Below are 16,876 nucleotides of genomic sequence, written 5' to 3'. Positions count from 1 at the left end.
TCTAAACTGCAAAAACTGATCTCAATTTTCTGAGAAGATAGGGAAGTCAAGGTTTTCGGGTCAATAACTAAATACAAAGAATTTCCAACAAGAACGCCTTAAAAATTCTACCCTCAGCTCAATTCAGGTTGTATGAGAAATTAAAGGGCTATAGCACTCTGCATGGTAACTGTGAACACACTAAATACTCAATGCAGCTTTTTACTGTTATTATTCATTTCCCCACCGTGTGTGCGTGTGTGTGCGTGCATATGTGTGCGTGCATGTGTGTGTACATGTATGTGCGTGTGTACACACACACAGAGAGTGTATTCGTGTGTTTTCAAGTAAGCATGTGTGTAGAGGCCAGAGGTCAACTTTAGCAGCACCTTACCATGGCTGTGCAGCAAGCACCTTACCCATTGCTATACCTTCCCAGGCATCATTTTAAATACACAAGCTACCATTACCACAAAACTGAAACAAAGCAATATGATAAGAGGCTTAGCTTGGGCCAGGACATAGTTCTCCTCTTCCCTTATGGAAGTCTACCATAAAATATAGCAAGCATAAGATAGACTTTGATTTATCTAATAGCATGATTCACTAAAATAAACAGACCTACATTTATTCACAAACACTCTAATGTACACATCTAGAAAATTCTTTATTAGAATTAACTCATGAATTATCTTTTAAAAGTTGGTGGCTAACTGGGGCTAAATAGATGGCTTGGTGGTGAATGGCACTTGCTCCTCTTTCACAGGATCCAGGTTCAGTTCGTAACCATGACAGTTAACAACTGCCTGCAATGCCCATCCCAAGGAATCCAGTACTCTTAACCAACAAGGGCACCAGACATGCACACTGTACATACATATATGTACACCCCTCTAACTTACACAGGCACCAGACATGCATACTGTTCATATACACACACCCCTCTAACCTCCACAGGCACCAAACATGAATACTGTGCATATACATACATACATACATACATACATACACACACACACACACACATGCACACACACAGGGGCAAACACACAGACACATAAAGTAAAAACATAAGTAACATGCTTTTCAACCCTCGATGACTAAATATTGGCAGATGAACTCAGGGAAGTGGTAAGGAAAAGTCACCATAAATATGGCAACCAGAAATTCCAGTCAACCAGAAATGGTGGTCATGCTGGGGGCTAACTGCCAAAGCCCACAAGCAGAAGAGTGATTTAGTCTGATTTTCGTATCAAGAATTGAGGGGCTGTGGCTCCCGACCATGTGACCACTGAGATAACTGTTAACAGCTCCTTCCTCAGAACACGAGCCACTGAACAGAGGGGTTGAGAGGCCTATCCTGTGTCTTCACTGGGGGTGTAGTCCAGCCCATGGTGGCCCATGACGGTACGTCTGACCCTTCAGAAAGCAGCTGAGCCCCAGCAGCAGGGTCAGTACGAGACAAAGCAAAGCATTCATGATGAGCGAGGAGATGGAGAAGAGCAGGACCAGGAAGACGGCAGCATGAGAAAATGTCTCCACTGAACGCCTCCTCCACTGACTCGGGCCTTCCTGGAGGGTTCTGGGTCTGGCTTTTCTCTCCTCGTCTTTCACAATCCTCACGGCTGCCAACCCCTGATGACCCAACATCCCCTGTCAAGATTCTTCTCCGGATGAACTCACACCTCGTGTGACACTACCACGCTGGATACCAGCGAGACGTGTGCTCCAGCCTCATCTGCTCTGACATGCTCTGCACCACTCCGACAATATGTGCTGATGACATACATCATGCCTGATCATACCTGGAGGACCACAAGACCTTGACGGACACACTGACTGCACCTCACATCTCTCTCCACCTCTGCTCTGGCCTTTCCTAAGCCCAATTTCAAAGACATTTCTACTGAGAAAAACCGTGCCATTCTTCAAAGCCAATCAATTGCCTCTCTCTAGGAAAGCCCCAGGCCCTAGTATGCCATACTTTCTGTCAGCATGATATTCTAATTTCAACACAAGTTTGATTTTCAAAGTTGCTGTTTCTCCGATTGCAGTGAAGCCTAGAAAAGATCACTATTCACCTCGAACCACCTGGCGTGGTGACCTGCACTAATGTGGACAGCTTCCTTGAATATGTTTGGTTTCCTATTTCACACAGGTTTGGAGAACTCTTGTAGTCTCTTCTACAGTTGCTAAGGGGCTGCTGTTGGGGTTGTCAGGCAAACCTCAGTCCCAATGCAGCAGCTGTGACTTCAAATTCTACTAAAGTTGTATTTGCCGGTTTCAGTTTAATGTCACACCGACAGTTTACAATGCTTGTACAAAATGTGGTCGCTTCTAATTTCATCCAAAAATAGTGGCTCGATTCTCCATGGAACTCAGCTACGACATAATTCAGGCAACAGGGGACTGACAGATAATCACAATAAGGAGATTATGGCTAGAGATCAAAAGACCTGTTTTCAGAATTTTCTGAGAAGCTCTGCAACTTTGCATACATGTACAGTGAACTCTGAGGAGCTAATGGAAAGAAAAGTAAAGCAGACAGTACTTTTCCACAATATAGGAATATTCCCAGTTCAGAGTGAAGTCAACAGTAAATCTATGCATTAATACACATACAAAGACCTGCAAATTATAGCACTCTTAAACCATTACAAATTGAGAAAAAATGTTGAAAATATATTTTAATCCTTGTGAAGCATATCTTTTATTGTGTTAATAATATCATGCAAGCTTTAGCAATTTAGACATGTTCTTCTACACAAGCTTACCTAAAGTTAGGGTTAAGTACACACAGGGAACAGGTGCTTGGGAGTATATTCTGTATTTATGAGGAAGCATATGGAGAAGCATCAAATATGAAATGCTTTTGTTGTATCACAACATGTGGTTGGTTATGACTGCCCATTGAAGTACGTATAATACAAGCTATTTTCATTTTAAATATGTTTGGAGATAATATTTTAAAATATAGTTGTCTTAATCTTATCTATGTCAGATTATGTATGCTCATTTATAGATTTCTAACCATAAAAATGTGAAAATGTCAATCAAAGTATTTGTGGCCTGAGATTGCACACATTAAAGGCAGGAAAACCAAACTATCAAATCTTCTTTTCCTTCATATTTTTGTAAAAGCTCACGAAAGGTTAGTAATATATTAGAAAACATCCGTTTAAATCTATTTCACTCCGTGACCAAAGTAATGCAAATATTCTATACACTGTAAATATTCAAAGTTTACACTGGCAGAAATTTCCCTTTAGACATAAAATCACGCTGTTGAGTGTGTGTGTGTGCATGCCTGTAATCCCGGTACAAAGACGTCCGAGGCAGAAGGACCACGGCAAGTCTGAGGCCAGCCTGAGATCATGGCACAGTCTGAGCCAGTTTGGGCTATAGAAGGAGATGCTCTGTGAATGAATGAATGAATAAATAAATAAATAAGCTGATGGTGCAGATATCATAATGATTTATTAAACCATAAAATAGTAAAGACCGCTACATTTGCTAATGACAAGCAATGATTTATTACAGTTAAATTAGGACTTCATCGAGAAGATTATATATGAAAATTAATGAGAAACAACTGTCTTTATTTTTAATTATAAAATTTGCACGTAAGAGGCTGTCCCACACAGCCACGAGTCTTCGGGAGGATTGTCCCTCTTGTCAGAGAGAAGCAGGTGTGGCTGCTGTCACCTGAACGCTTTGATGCCATCGGCAGGTGCAGAAAGTCCCTGGCAAGCTGCCTGTGGGACAGACCTCTTCCAGGGAAGGCAGGCAACAGATTCCCACAACACCACACAACACCTCTCTGACAGCCAGCCACAAGTCCACAAGAGGAAACTCCACAGATGCACCCAGTGCTTGACAGCAGCTGACTCCTAGCAGGCTAAGGGGAGGCTTTCTCTCCTGGAAACCTGAGGCCCACCTTATCCACAATGCTGGGGACATGCAGATTGCTTCACGGCTACCATGGTGGTGATGGACGCCCAATTACGATTTCATGGATATTTTTAAAAATCACAAAGTCTCACAATACTGTAAAATACGAAACAGTCCACAAAAACTTTGTATTTGCACCCTCCTGTATCACACAGCCCCAAGGACTTTTGTGTGATGGTAAGACTTAAAACTCACAGTTTTTGACATGGAAGTCACAGCTTTAAAAGAATTTAATTTTGCACTTTAACACCTATTCCCTTCTTTTATTATTATTACATTATTCATTAGGGGGAAGGCACATCCATGGGCACTGTAGGAATTCCTACCGCCAATAGCTTTTAACTTACCCACCCACTTGGGCGTGACCTCTTATACTATATATGTCGAAGTAAAGTGCACTTCTGGCCACTTTTCCTGCTGCTGGATTCGGTTGCTGTTCCCCATTCTAGCAGAGGATTGTGATCTGTGGGTCCACCCCTAAATAAATAACCATCTATTATTCCCAATTCTGAGCTAGTGTGGGATTTCTTTTAAGCATCCTTCTTCACTTGGGGAAGACAGAGGACAACTCTAAAGTAAAGAAGAGGTGCAGAAACTCTTGGGTTTCTCTGTTGAAATCTTGCTACCACCAAAAATTTGACCTTGATTAAATTAGGAACAAACCAAAGACGGCATCTGGACAGCTCAGAAAAAGCAGAGAAAGACGTGGAGGTTTGCAGCCATAACTATGCACCCCATCTGAAACCAGCGAGCATTCCTCAAATGTAGGCTTACAACAGAATGGCTCTAACAAGGCGTCAGCAATCGAAAGAGTCAGAGGAAGAATTTTCAAGACATCTCATGTCTAGAGAGAAACAGACAATGGGGTAGCGCCTGGGTGTGAGCAGACTAAAGAGACACCAGGTGATCTCGGGTCCTGAACATTCTAGTCTCCTGGCTGCTAACCTCACCTCTGAGTCTGTGTGTGGGTGATGCTCACAGTGCTAAGATATGGTACAACGTTTCTAGGGGGAAATGTTTAGATTTACATGAAAAGTTGCAAAGACAGCACTCAGTATGTTCTCTGTCCAGCTTCCTCTGACGTCATCCCTGGAAGCCGCCATGTTTCTGAAACCCCCAGGCAGAACTAGCAAAGGACGGGTTACCTACAGACCTTGCTCTCTCCCATCTGTCTTCTTCTCTCATGGTCTTGTTAACACAAGCCAGTGTCTCTAGGAATCCTGGTCAGATACCTTTACCCCTCACTCTTGGTTCGACTGGTGGTTTCTGCTGGAAGCTCTGGGGGAAAGCAGCAGAGGTGGGGTCCCTGCCCTGTTCATGTCGTAGGTTCACAACACAGTGAGTGTCCTGGCTGATGCATACCTGGGTTTTAGGTTTTAGGGAGTGGAGCACATTCTTCTATGATTCAGCCACTAGCTGTCTCTTCCCACCTCTGTTCTTCGGCGATGGACTGTCAAGAGCAGCCATCCTCAAGCAGAAGGTAGTGAGCTCTATAAAGAAATGTGTCTCCAGTTCCATCTACTTTCTATATTCAATCACGAATATAATAACTCTCTCACAGAGAGCTAACTTCAGCACAATGACATAATCAGTTTTGGTTCCTAAGCTATTTTGAGTAATACACACAGATGAAAGACGCTAAGTATTATTTTCAGAAACATAACTAATAAGAACATTAAGAAATAGAGGAAAGAGACTAACAAGCAGCATAAAACTCAGCTGACCTAATAACTAGTTATTATAACACGTTATGATACTAATGGAGCCAGCATGTCTTTTAAATTACTCTGTTTCATTATGGATATGTGGGGACTGGGGTGCATATGTTAGTGCAGAGCCCTCAGACGAAGAGGCATCGAATCCCTTGGAGCTGGAGTTGTGAACTATTCAAATGGGTGGCAGAAAGCAAACCGAAAAAAGGAGCTCCTACCAGCTGTCCCGTCTCTTCAGCGCCATGTCAGAGTGCTGGGACCCAAGACTAGAAACATTAGGCTACAACAGACATGCTGAGGTTTTCAAGACATGGTCAGCTTTAGTGAATAAGTGCTCATTACTGTTACATTCAATAAAGCTGATTATAAAAATTAAGAAATATTCAACAGCTGGAAATATTCAACTTCAAAGGTATTTGGCTGTGTGTCAAATGTCAGAGTGTATCGGAAGATGACCCACTGTTAACAAGTCAGATCTATTTATCTGTTAATATGCAGGGAATCAAACTCATGGCCTATGAAATGCTAGACATATATCCTACCCCTGAACTAAACCCACAATACCTCTCACTCATGAGAAACACTGAGCCAGGCTGGTTCTGAACTTGCTATGGAGGCAGAATGGCTTTGAAACTCCTGACTGCCCTGCCTCCATCTCCCAAGAACTAGAGATGTAGTTACCGTTGTATGTGGTGCTGGAGGTGAACGCCAGCACTCACCAAACACTTATGCAAGCGCTCTGTCAACTGAGTCAGCTTAAACCTGAAACCAGAATTAAAAGTGGACCATCTTAAAATAAAAAATAAATCTCCTTTAAAAAGTGAACAACCTGAACGCATGTTACAGCTTCACCATGTTCAACCATTAGGTCAGTTATTGCAAGGCACCAAACCTCTGTCTTCTCATCAATAAGGGGGGACTATCAATAGTACCAACAACTCAGAGCCGATACATGAGCATAGCCTGCACCACACAGAGCACCACACAGGGCTTTACAGAACACTAAATGTGTGTAACATCCCCTCAAGAAGTGCATGTATCCTTAAGAGCTTGGATCTGAAGGTGGCACTGTGGAGAAGTTCTATGGATATCTAGGGAGGCAGGCCTTTTGTGAAGCTCTGAGGTCACTAGCGCTGTGACGGGCCTCCCAGCTTGTAAAGGAAGTGGTCCACGGGGACACGGCCCATCCTGCATGCTCAAATCTGCCCCACCCAGACGTATGAAGGCAAAACAAATCTTTATTCCTTAGAAATGGAACTGTTTCATCTTCCTTGTTACATAAAGTAAAGCTGCCTAGGACAAATGAGAACCATTTTTGTTCCTACATGGCTGCAGCACAGGGCTCAGAAGGCACCTGGACACAATGTTACCAAGGATGCTCCTGCCCCAAGCTGAAACTATCATCAGCAGGAGGGTTACGAGAGGCTGTATCTAACTTTGTGACACAAAAGAGTTAAATTTATAAGCAAAATCATCAAAAGCTTAACATGCCAACCAAATTTAAAAGATGGAATAAGGCCAAAATATTTGTAAGTGGATGAAGACTTTGGGAATTCTGAAGTAAATATTGTCCGCTCAGGACTACTTCTTTGTCCTCACTGCTAAGAAAGCAGGCCTAATAAACTCACATCCCTCTGTGCTGTGTGTACCTCTCTGAAAGTATCCATGAAAGATCCCAAAGTCAGTTTGCAGTTTTATTTATCAATGGTAAGAATATCATATCCAAGCTCAAATTTTTTTTCCAATAGCACCTTTGGACTCCATAGTTTTGAGCACAGATTGTACTGTTTAGAGCACATGGAAGCCGATTATATCTAAGATGTATCACAGAGACAGAAGAAACGGGACGCTAACAGCCTGGACCAGGTGAGCTCGGCACTTACAGGCAGGCTATTGTTCTGATGATTATAACTACTGCGAACTAAAAGCTCCAAATGGCACCGAGTCCAATTTAAAGTCTTTCAATACATAAAACAGAGGGAATTCATGGGCATGGAGTTCTTCAACGGGAAAAATGTTACAACCAGCAGGATCTCCATTTAAGCTGTCATGGGGTGGGATGGGGGTCATTTGAAGCCATCTTTGTTGTTCCTTTAGGACTGGGGGTGGGGCTGGCTATTGTAGCACCTGCACCTACATTTAGCTCACAAATAATGAAGAACAGTTTCTACCTGGTAGCCAGCTCATCAAGGGTATGAGTGTATTACATTTCATATATGTATGTACACGTACATGTGTTATTTGTGTCTGTGTGTAAGGATGGACTGGAATACAGACAGGCGCACACGTGTGTGGAGGTCAGAGGACAACCTTGTCTGTCACTCCTCAGGTACTATCCACCTTTAAGACAGGGCTTCTCATTGGCCAGGGGCTCAACCATTCACAGCTACACCAGCTGGCCGGAAAGCCAGAAGCGCACCACCCCCACCTCCAGCGTGGAGTTACACACCACGCTGCCATTGCGTCTGGTTGTTACCACGGACATTCTGGGGATGGTGCTCGGGTCGGCGTGGTCACACAGCAGTCATTTTGCTGGCTGAACTATCTCCTCAGCCTCCACTTTTGAAAACATCAAATTGTGGGCTGAAGAGATGGCTCAGCTGTTAAAGGCTAGGCTCACAAAATACAAAATATATCCAATTGCATTCACAATTTGACCCGTAGTTTGAAAGAATATATTACAAAGAATAGAAACCAGAGCGCCAAATGGTTCTGAAATGGGTGAGGATGTAGAGGGGAAAGATAAATATGGACATCATAAACAAATAGAAGAAGAAGGGCAGAAGGGCTGGGGAGATGGTCTAGTAGTTAGAACCACTTGCTGCTCTTTCAGAGAATCTGTTGGTGTTCCCAGCCCCCCGGGGTCCAGGAGATGACAAGCCAAAATAGCCCCTGGTAGTCCAAATGCCCTCTCTGGCTTCTGTGGGAACCTGAACACAAATCAAATATACACAGAGAGACAAAATACACATAAATAAAAATAAAAAGCTTTAAAGGGGAAAAAAAGGAAGTAAGCAGAGAACCCTTTAGAACAGGGAACAAGAGGTTTTGGTGTTAATGATAAATCTACATATCAAATGGAAGCATCTCCCATGCTTAAAAACCCAGCAGGCAAATTTTGACGGTGTAGGGTCTGAATGAGCTATGATGCTCTCCTTCTCATCTCTGACCCTGGGAGTTGGACCCTCCTGCACTGAAGTGCTCTGCAGACTAAAAACGAGGGAAGGAGAAAAGCCAGAACGCAGGCCTTCCCTCAGCACAGCAGAAATGCTATTTCCAGTTCTGGCTCTGTCAGTGTTTCGAGCCACAGTTATCAATAAGGCATTTTCAAAGAACTTGGAATAAGTTCATTTTAATTGACTTCAATTTTAAAGTGATTAAGTGCGCGATCCAAGTATGAAAAGAAGTTAAATGTCACAAAATCAAATAGATGTTCCAGATTATGTTTGTTATATTTTTATCATTATTTACTATTATTATTGTTGTTGTTGTTATTATTATTATAACTTGGAACAACCATGACACACTTTGCTCTTTCCCTCTCCTCTCCTTCTATCTCAGGGTCACACAGTGCAGCACAGGCTGGGCTGGAAGTTCAGCTGTCTCAGCCTCTCTCCAGTGCTGTGATTGCAGGGGCTCCTGGCTCCTCCCCAGCAAGCACAGTATCCATTTTCTATACACTGGGCACCACACAGAAAGGGTGGAGCACCGGAGTAGACAGAGAAGCTTTGAGGACTCTCCCCCTCCCCACCTCTCTCTAGAGACCAGTGGAAGGAGAAGCACAGCCTACAACCATGACAGCCTGGGTTTATTCTAGGTACCACAGAAAAAGATTTAGGAGACAGGATGATGGATCCATCAATAAAGCAAGGACCTGAGCTTGAATCTTCTCTCTCCATTCCTCCCTTCCTCCCCTCCTCTGTCCTTCTCTCTCTCTCCCCCTTCTAAGTCCACAAGTACTATTGGGAATTCTCACGGCGCTCTACGTAAGTGCTTTACACTTTCTAATCCTGAACTTAGTGAAACAGCAATGGCTTTAAAACTGCTCATCTTATTAAGCAAGAGATGTCAACATAAGCTAACATTTAGGGATAGTCTCTGAAATAGAGTCCTAAAACTTACTCTTTTTTGTTTTTGTTTTATTTTTCAAGACAGGGTCTTTCTATAGCTTTGGAGCCTTTCTGGAACTAGCTGTTGTAGACCAGGCTGGCCTTGAACTCACAGAGCTCCACTTGCCTCTGACTGCCAAGTGTTGGGTTTAAAGGTGTGAGCCACCACCACCCAGGCAAAATTTTACTTTTAGCAGAAATAATATAGGTAAAAATATAAATGTTAACCACAGAAAGCCCACCAAATAACATTAGTAGGCATAAATTCTAAAAAGTCAAGTATAAAATAAACTATTCTGCAAATATTGGAGAGACAGCAAAATCAATACGACAGAAATTAGGAAGCTTGCTGGAAATTAAACCATCCTGCTGACAGACTCCCCACTGGGATGTGGACAGCCAGTGTCTACATGAATGCACACACAACCTCTGCCCTGGCTGTACACTTCCCTCCTGGATTCCAAGGACGCATCTGCCTCTTTATGCTTCTCATTACCGAGTGAATAAAAAGCACAGGAATATCACCACAGAAGGTAAAAATGCTAGCGGAGCCTTAAAACCTACTGAAGGAAATCACTAATCGGAGTTAATTTCCAGACCTACACTAATGTATGAGGCCCTAGATTTCATCTTGATCATCCTGGAAAAAATATCTAAAAGATGGGATGATGGTTCAGTCAGCTAAGCAAGGACCTGAGCTTGAATCCTCAGCCCAGTGCTGGGGAGGCAGGGGCTGGTAGACACCTGGAGTTCACTGGCCAGCCAACCTAGCCCATGTATTGAAACTGCAGGTTTGGTGAGGGATCCTATCTCAAAAAAGAGTGGAGAATAACTAAAGAAGACAGCTAGTGCCAGCTTCTAGACTTCTTACTCACAAAAGTACACATACATACTCACATGCATGAACTCTAGTATACACTACACACACACACACACTCATGCACACACGTACACACACATACACATGCCATTCTCAAAGAAGGGAAAGAGATGGTGGAGACCTCAGAAAGTCCCCTTTCCAAGGGACGACATGTGTCAGGGAGTCTCAGAACACACTAAGCAGGCCCAGTAAACAGAGAAATAAGAAAGCCATGGGGTAAGAAACATTTCAAAGCCTCTCAATAACTTAAAAGCTATTGACAGCATCGTGAGGCGTTTTTATTATGGCTTTCTCCCCCTCTGCTAATTGGATAAGGATCTTTCTTGGAAATTTGCCAACGTGTAGTTTCACGCTAAAGCTACCGCGGTTTAATTTCTAAGGGAGGGGGTAAATGACTCATCAAACCGTCACCTGTCAATGCTCAGGGGGAAGACCATTGCTGGTGACACCACACTGTGGCGGTGCAGGCTGACCCACTGAACTCCCAGAGAGCAGGCTCGGCTAAGTGCCCCCTGCTGCTCTTTATGGGACCGGGTCACAGGCTCAGACACACAGCTGTACTGGCAGAGTAAGAAGGACCAGAGGAGGTGGAGAAATGACTTACACATCCACACAGGTGAAAGTCACCCCCCCCCCAAGGTAAATGTATATGAAATCCCAGGTGAAAAACAGTGCCTAACAAGCCACTTTCCACGCCACCTCTACTACAGTGGAGAGGCAGCCAGCAAGGAAATGCTGCACACAGGACTGAGGGACCGAGAGAACTCTAAAAACAGACAAGATCCCTTCCTCCCCTCCACCTCGCACACCCAAATAAAGTATAAGAATTATAAAGAATCCCAGAATCCCACTGAAACCTACTCTCAGAGGTCTGACAGACTCAGCATCACGAAGTCCATCCTACTTGGGCCCACGACAAACGGATAATGACTACACAATCTTACAATCGTTTACCACTCAGAAGAAATAGACTCAGTGCTCTGTGCTTCTCCCATTCTCTTTCCCAACAGGAAAAAAGGCGGGGAGGTCTTTTCATAGCTGCAAACACAAAAACATGAAATGGGACAGACAGACAGGCATATAGATGATTGGTAGATAGCTGATAGATGATAGATTGACAGACAGACAGACAATGTTTTACAGTGCTAACAACAGGTAATGTAAGATTTATTTATTATTTTTATTTTATGTGTATTGGTGTTTTTGCTTCCATGCAAGTCTGTGTACCACCTGTATGTATGGTGCCCATGGTAGCATCAAACCCATGAGAACTGAAGTTAACAGACCCCAGCTGAGAACTGCCACGTGAGTGCTGGAAATCAAACCTGGGTCTTCTGCTCTACCCACTGAGCTACCTCTCTGGTTCCCAGCATATATGTTAGACAAGATTAGTAAATTAGTAACTGAGAAATTAAGCAAGGGAAAGACCAAAACCACACTGTGAGGACATAAAGTCATCTAGGGGCTTGTATCAACCCCAGCCTTTCCTTTGGGAAAGTGTGGGCTGGAGCAACATAGAATACTACCTGTGTAGCAGAGGGGAGTCTTACTGGCTATATCTCCATTTCTAAGAAAAAAATATATTCAAGGTTGGGCACCAGTATGGATATTTACAATGTGCGAAGAGACAAACCAAAAATGGCCAACAGTGAGCAGATCATGGTCATCAGAGCAGACTGTAGAGTGGAATGTTTCACATTGTCTACGACGTTCTCTGACAGAATTCAAAGAGAAGATCTCTGTAGTAGAAGAAAAATGTAGGAATACTGAGTAGCAAGTAGGTAATGCTAAGACGGTGGGGTGTATGTGTGCAGGCAGGTGTGAGCATGAGTGTGTGTGTGCGTGTGTGTGTGCGTGTGTGTGTGCACGCGTGTGTGTGTATGCATGTGTGTGTTTCACTAGTATCCCCATCTAAACACTAATCAAGTCCAAAATGCTTAGCTCGGGAGATCTGACGAAAGCCTGCAAGGTGGTGGAGCTATTCACCACTGACATCTCAATGTTGGGGGTGCTGGGCTTTAGAGACACCGGTGATCTTCCATTATTCCAGTCTTCTGGTTTCCCAGGTGTTCCGCAATGACAGATACATATTATTTACCACAAAGGCAGAAGAGCATGTGGTTAATTACTCTGAGCGTCTCAATATGCCCCTCGCACGCCTTCCTCTGCAGCAGAAGTGGGAAGGATGATGATCACTCCCTAGAGCCTCGGCACGTCAGAGTCTGCGCCGCATACAAATGAGCCTGCCTGCATGAATCCACTGGTGGGAAACTCCAGCTCTCAATGGCAGCAATTAAAGGAAGGGAAGCTCCTTGGGCCGTTGCCACTCACAGCATTTGGAGGCTCGGCCTCCATTCTGCAGGCAAGGCGAGCACCTGTGAGGACCGAATGGTGTCTAGAGGGCAGACTGCTGGGGTGCGCATGTTTCGAGGCGGGCCAGATGCGCACCACACCGGGCACGTTGTGCGGACTTTTCCAATCATTTTCGAGACAGGAATTCTAAGTATTAAACCCTTTCGTGTTTGAAATATGATCAAAACAGATCTGTGTGCTGTAACCACACCTAAGTCACCCATACCCAAGATGCTAAATGAGTCACAGACAGATCTGGCTGTGCTCAGACCACGAGCCTGCCAGACGTGACTCAGTGAAAGCCCACTTGGGAAAAAAATAGTTTTTAACTATAAACTTTACCTGTTTATAAATTTGTAAATATTTATACAGATTAATTCTGACGAAAACTAAATGCCATGAGACCTATTTAAAAAGTGGATTTTGCTTCTTCAAAGAGACAGCTTACTTCAAGTCCTCGCAGGGCTCAAACTGGCTTTGGGGAGAAAGCAATTGAATGTGGCTCCTTGCAGAATCTTTGAGAGTAAGGCTAACAGCTAAATCAATAGGCGCCAACAACCCAAAACTACATTGCCTTCCACATTTCCCCTTTAAGGCTCTTTCTGGTTCTATTGTTATATTATCATTGGGCTGGGGACGGAGCCTGGATCCTGTGTGTCACGCGTGGACTCTGCTTCGGAGCGATACCTCCGGCCTGATTCTTCTCATGTTAAATGTATGTGCCCCATGGTTTTTATTTCACTAGAAGTAATACTAACGAAGGCAAGAGTGTTGGCATGTAAAACAAAATAAAAAGAAGGTTACGGCAAAGCATGAGTCACACAAACCTCAAGCTGTGCCCGTTTTGATATGAATGTGATTGGAGCGGTGTGGCGACACCTCCACATTTCCCACCACAGGCTGTGGGAAACCATTGGCTCCAGTAAGACACAGTCACCAAGTCTTATTCTGCAGATACGACCGTGAAAAAGGAAAACATGGCTTGAAGCTCATTAGGTCAGCGACTAGAGGCATGGCAGAACGGGATGGTGGGGGTCTCTAGGGACAGGTGATGGAGGTCACAGCGAATAACGTTAATGTACTAACGTGTAAGTACTGGGCTGAGTAACAAGGGTCAAAAACACAGGTTGCACTAAGAACAGACGCAGCACACTTCCCTTCCCCAGGAAAACAGGGTAAAAATGATGAAAGAAACAATAAAAATATCATGAAGTACGCCTTTGTACTTCTAAGTCTATAATGTTCTGAGTTCTTTGATATACTTCCTATGCCGATACAGGTTGTGTGCTCACTCATGGATAAAACATCTCCAGAAGGTCATGTAGAAAGCACAAAGAAGAAACTCCCTATAAAGAGAGAAGACAGAAACCAGAAACAAAAAAAGAAAGGGACTGTATAGGGCAACACTTCCTGTTCACGTTTTTCTTCTGAGACTGGTCTATTGCTCAGTGTTAAAGAACTTGCCTGGTATGTTTAAGGCCTTGATTTCCATCCCTGGGACCGAGATAGAAAAAAAGAAGGGGGAGGGGCATAGGCATGAGAAAGGGGAAGGAAAAAGGGGGTGCTGCCTTTTGAATCACACAGATATATCCTCAAAATATAGACCCCCATACTCCATATATAGCACTGGACTTCATCAGAAAATTCAAACTGCCCATTAGTCTCCACACATACGGCTGAGAAAATCACAAACCCTCACACGGGGCCACACAGGCCCAAGGAACGCCTGAGTTCACCTGACTGACACCAAAGGACAGAAGCTGCAAAGGATGCAGAGACAACGGGGGGGGGGGGGGTGGTTACCTTCCTGTCACAGGTTTTGGGACTTCCAGTGGTGTTCTGCTTGAGAAAGCCAGCTGTCGTGGACCATCGGGTGGGGTTTTTCCTGGAGGGCTCCTCTGATGAAAAGTTATTGTCACTGATGGAAGTGGACAGGCCACTTAAAGCTGGGTCGCTGCTCCGGCGGACATGAAGAGGCATATCTAGACACACAAAGAGAGGACTGGGCTTAGCAGAAATGAACACCACACTAGGAAAGACGCATTTCATCCAAAAACTAGCGACCGAAGACTAACACTTTTTTTACTCTTGTAATCTAAGGTTTGATCACATATATTTACTGTGTCTGTGTACGTATGTGGGTGTGTATGTGCCATGGCAAGCTGAAACAACTTGGACAAGGTGAGCCTCTTTCTGCTACTATGTGGGGTCCTAAGATGGAATTCAGATCTCTGGGCTTGGAGGCAAGTTGAGCCATCTTGCTAGCCACCATGTCTGCCTGGGCGTGAGCACCATGTTAGCCTCCTAATCTGGAACGAAGGGAAAGCACCCCTTGTGGAACAGCAGTACAACGAAAATCTCCCTTACTGGACCTCACAGCCAAAGTTAATAATCCACGGTGAGGTCACTTAAGACTTGAGACTACTGTCCTCCTGTGTACTCCGCCTGTCTGCCTAACCTGATGGTAAAAGAACAACCAACCTTCCAGGCCTTGCCTTTCCCATGTAATCAACCTTTATACCCTAAACTAATGCACAGCTGTAATCTTAAATTATACACTCGTCCATTTTTCCAACCCATGAGTAACGTGCACATGTATGTATGTTATGGTAATAGATGCTGGAAACAGCAAATATGCTGGAAGCAACATTATAAAATGAATATCCACCATAAACGTTGAAGACAACATGCAGATAGCATTTGTTTGGTTATCTGGGTCTGCTGGAGTCGGTGACTTAATCCTTGTAAATCCCTACTAAAAATTCTGCAAAGTGTCCTTCATTCTGCGCCTCATGTGATGTTTTCTGTGCTGCTCAATAAAAGGAGCAAAGTCCTTTGTTAGGGAGGCGCAAACACAGGGCCGGGCAACACAAGAGCGCATTCAGGCAGACAGAGATTCGGGCTCAGACCAGACAGGGAATGATGGGAGACATGGGGAGAGAGAAGTAGAGAACTCGAACTCCCACGGGGAATGTGCTTTTTCATCTCTTTCCCTTGAAGCGACACTGGCACATTAAGGTACTCGGAGGCTACGGTGGATGCGTCCAACACCGTGCGCATCTGTTCGGTCTACACAGCTGCATCTGTAAATAAAGCTGTCTCTGGAAAGAGAGGGTCGGAGGGGGAAGTTTTCTGCCAAGCAGATGAAGAAGCACAGGGTGATGCTGGGACGCACAGATAGCAGCCCTCCTGGGCGGCTGTCAGAGCCATGTTTGCATTTTAGGGAAACGGATACCAAGGAGTCACCATAAAGCCACTCTGGGCATCATCTTTGTGCTACCTTTGAATGAGCATCCCGTGGGACGCCATCTGGCATCCTCGTGTGTGTGTGTGTGTGTGTGTGTGTGTGTGTGTGTGTGTGCACTGTTCCGTTCAACAAGGTGAATTTGAGTAACAACAATAACCAGGCCAGTCAGAAAATTACAGAACTAAATGAGGAAGTTAGCAGTGAATTCACTAGGGAGTCTCAGCAAAACCATACAACAAGGTGAAAAGCTCAGGTTTCAAAGGCTCTGAGTGGCCACAAGAGCTGGGTGAACACAACACAGAAGCAGCCTTGGCTGACCTCAAACGGGAGCCTCCAATGTTACGGTGATTGAAGGTCACCAGACACCACGGGAGAAAAGCACCCCAGCCCGCTCACAGGTAGAAGCCAGCAAAACTGCTCTTGTAGAAATGCATGCTGCGGGCTAGAAGAGCAAGGGGCACAAAGCCAATCAGATGGTGGAGCATGCTCTGGAACCAGATAGGGCAGTGTGGTCACTGTTGTGCGTTTAAAAACAGTGAAAGCAAAGGATCTCAAACACTTCCAAGACAAATAAGTGAAGAATGTGTGAGAGGAGGGAGATGCTAGGTGCACTGTGTGTGTGCACAAATATCACTACACATCATAT

At 44.3% G+C, this 16,876-nt stretch overlaps 1 protein-coding gene across 21 annotated transcripts in view; it reads right to left on the bottom strand.

Moving 5' to 3' along the window:
• Pard3 (par-3 family cell polarity regulator) overlaps positions 1–16,876 on the bottom strand; it is a 509,597-nt gene that overhangs the window by 263,995 nt on the left and 228,726 nt on the right. For all 21 annotated transcript variants that reach the window (XM_075977730.1, XM_075977731.1, XM_075977732.1 and 18 more), the window contains one exon: positions 14,787–14,965. In XM_075977730.1, coding sequence (XP_075833845.1) covers positions 14,787–14,965 — 179 coding nt within the window. The remainder of the gene's footprint in view (positions 1–14,786; positions 14,966–16,876) is intronic.

This window comes from Microtus pennsylvanicus, chromosome 6 (assembly GCF_037038515.1).
Source record: "Microtus pennsylvanicus isolate mMicPen1 chromosome 6, mMicPen1.hap1, whole genome shotgun sequence".
Lineage (NCBI taxonomy): Eukaryota > Metazoa > Chordata > Mammalia > Rodentia > Cricetidae > Microtus > Microtus pennsylvanicus.
This window is presented reverse-complemented; position numbering and strand designations above follow the sequence as displayed.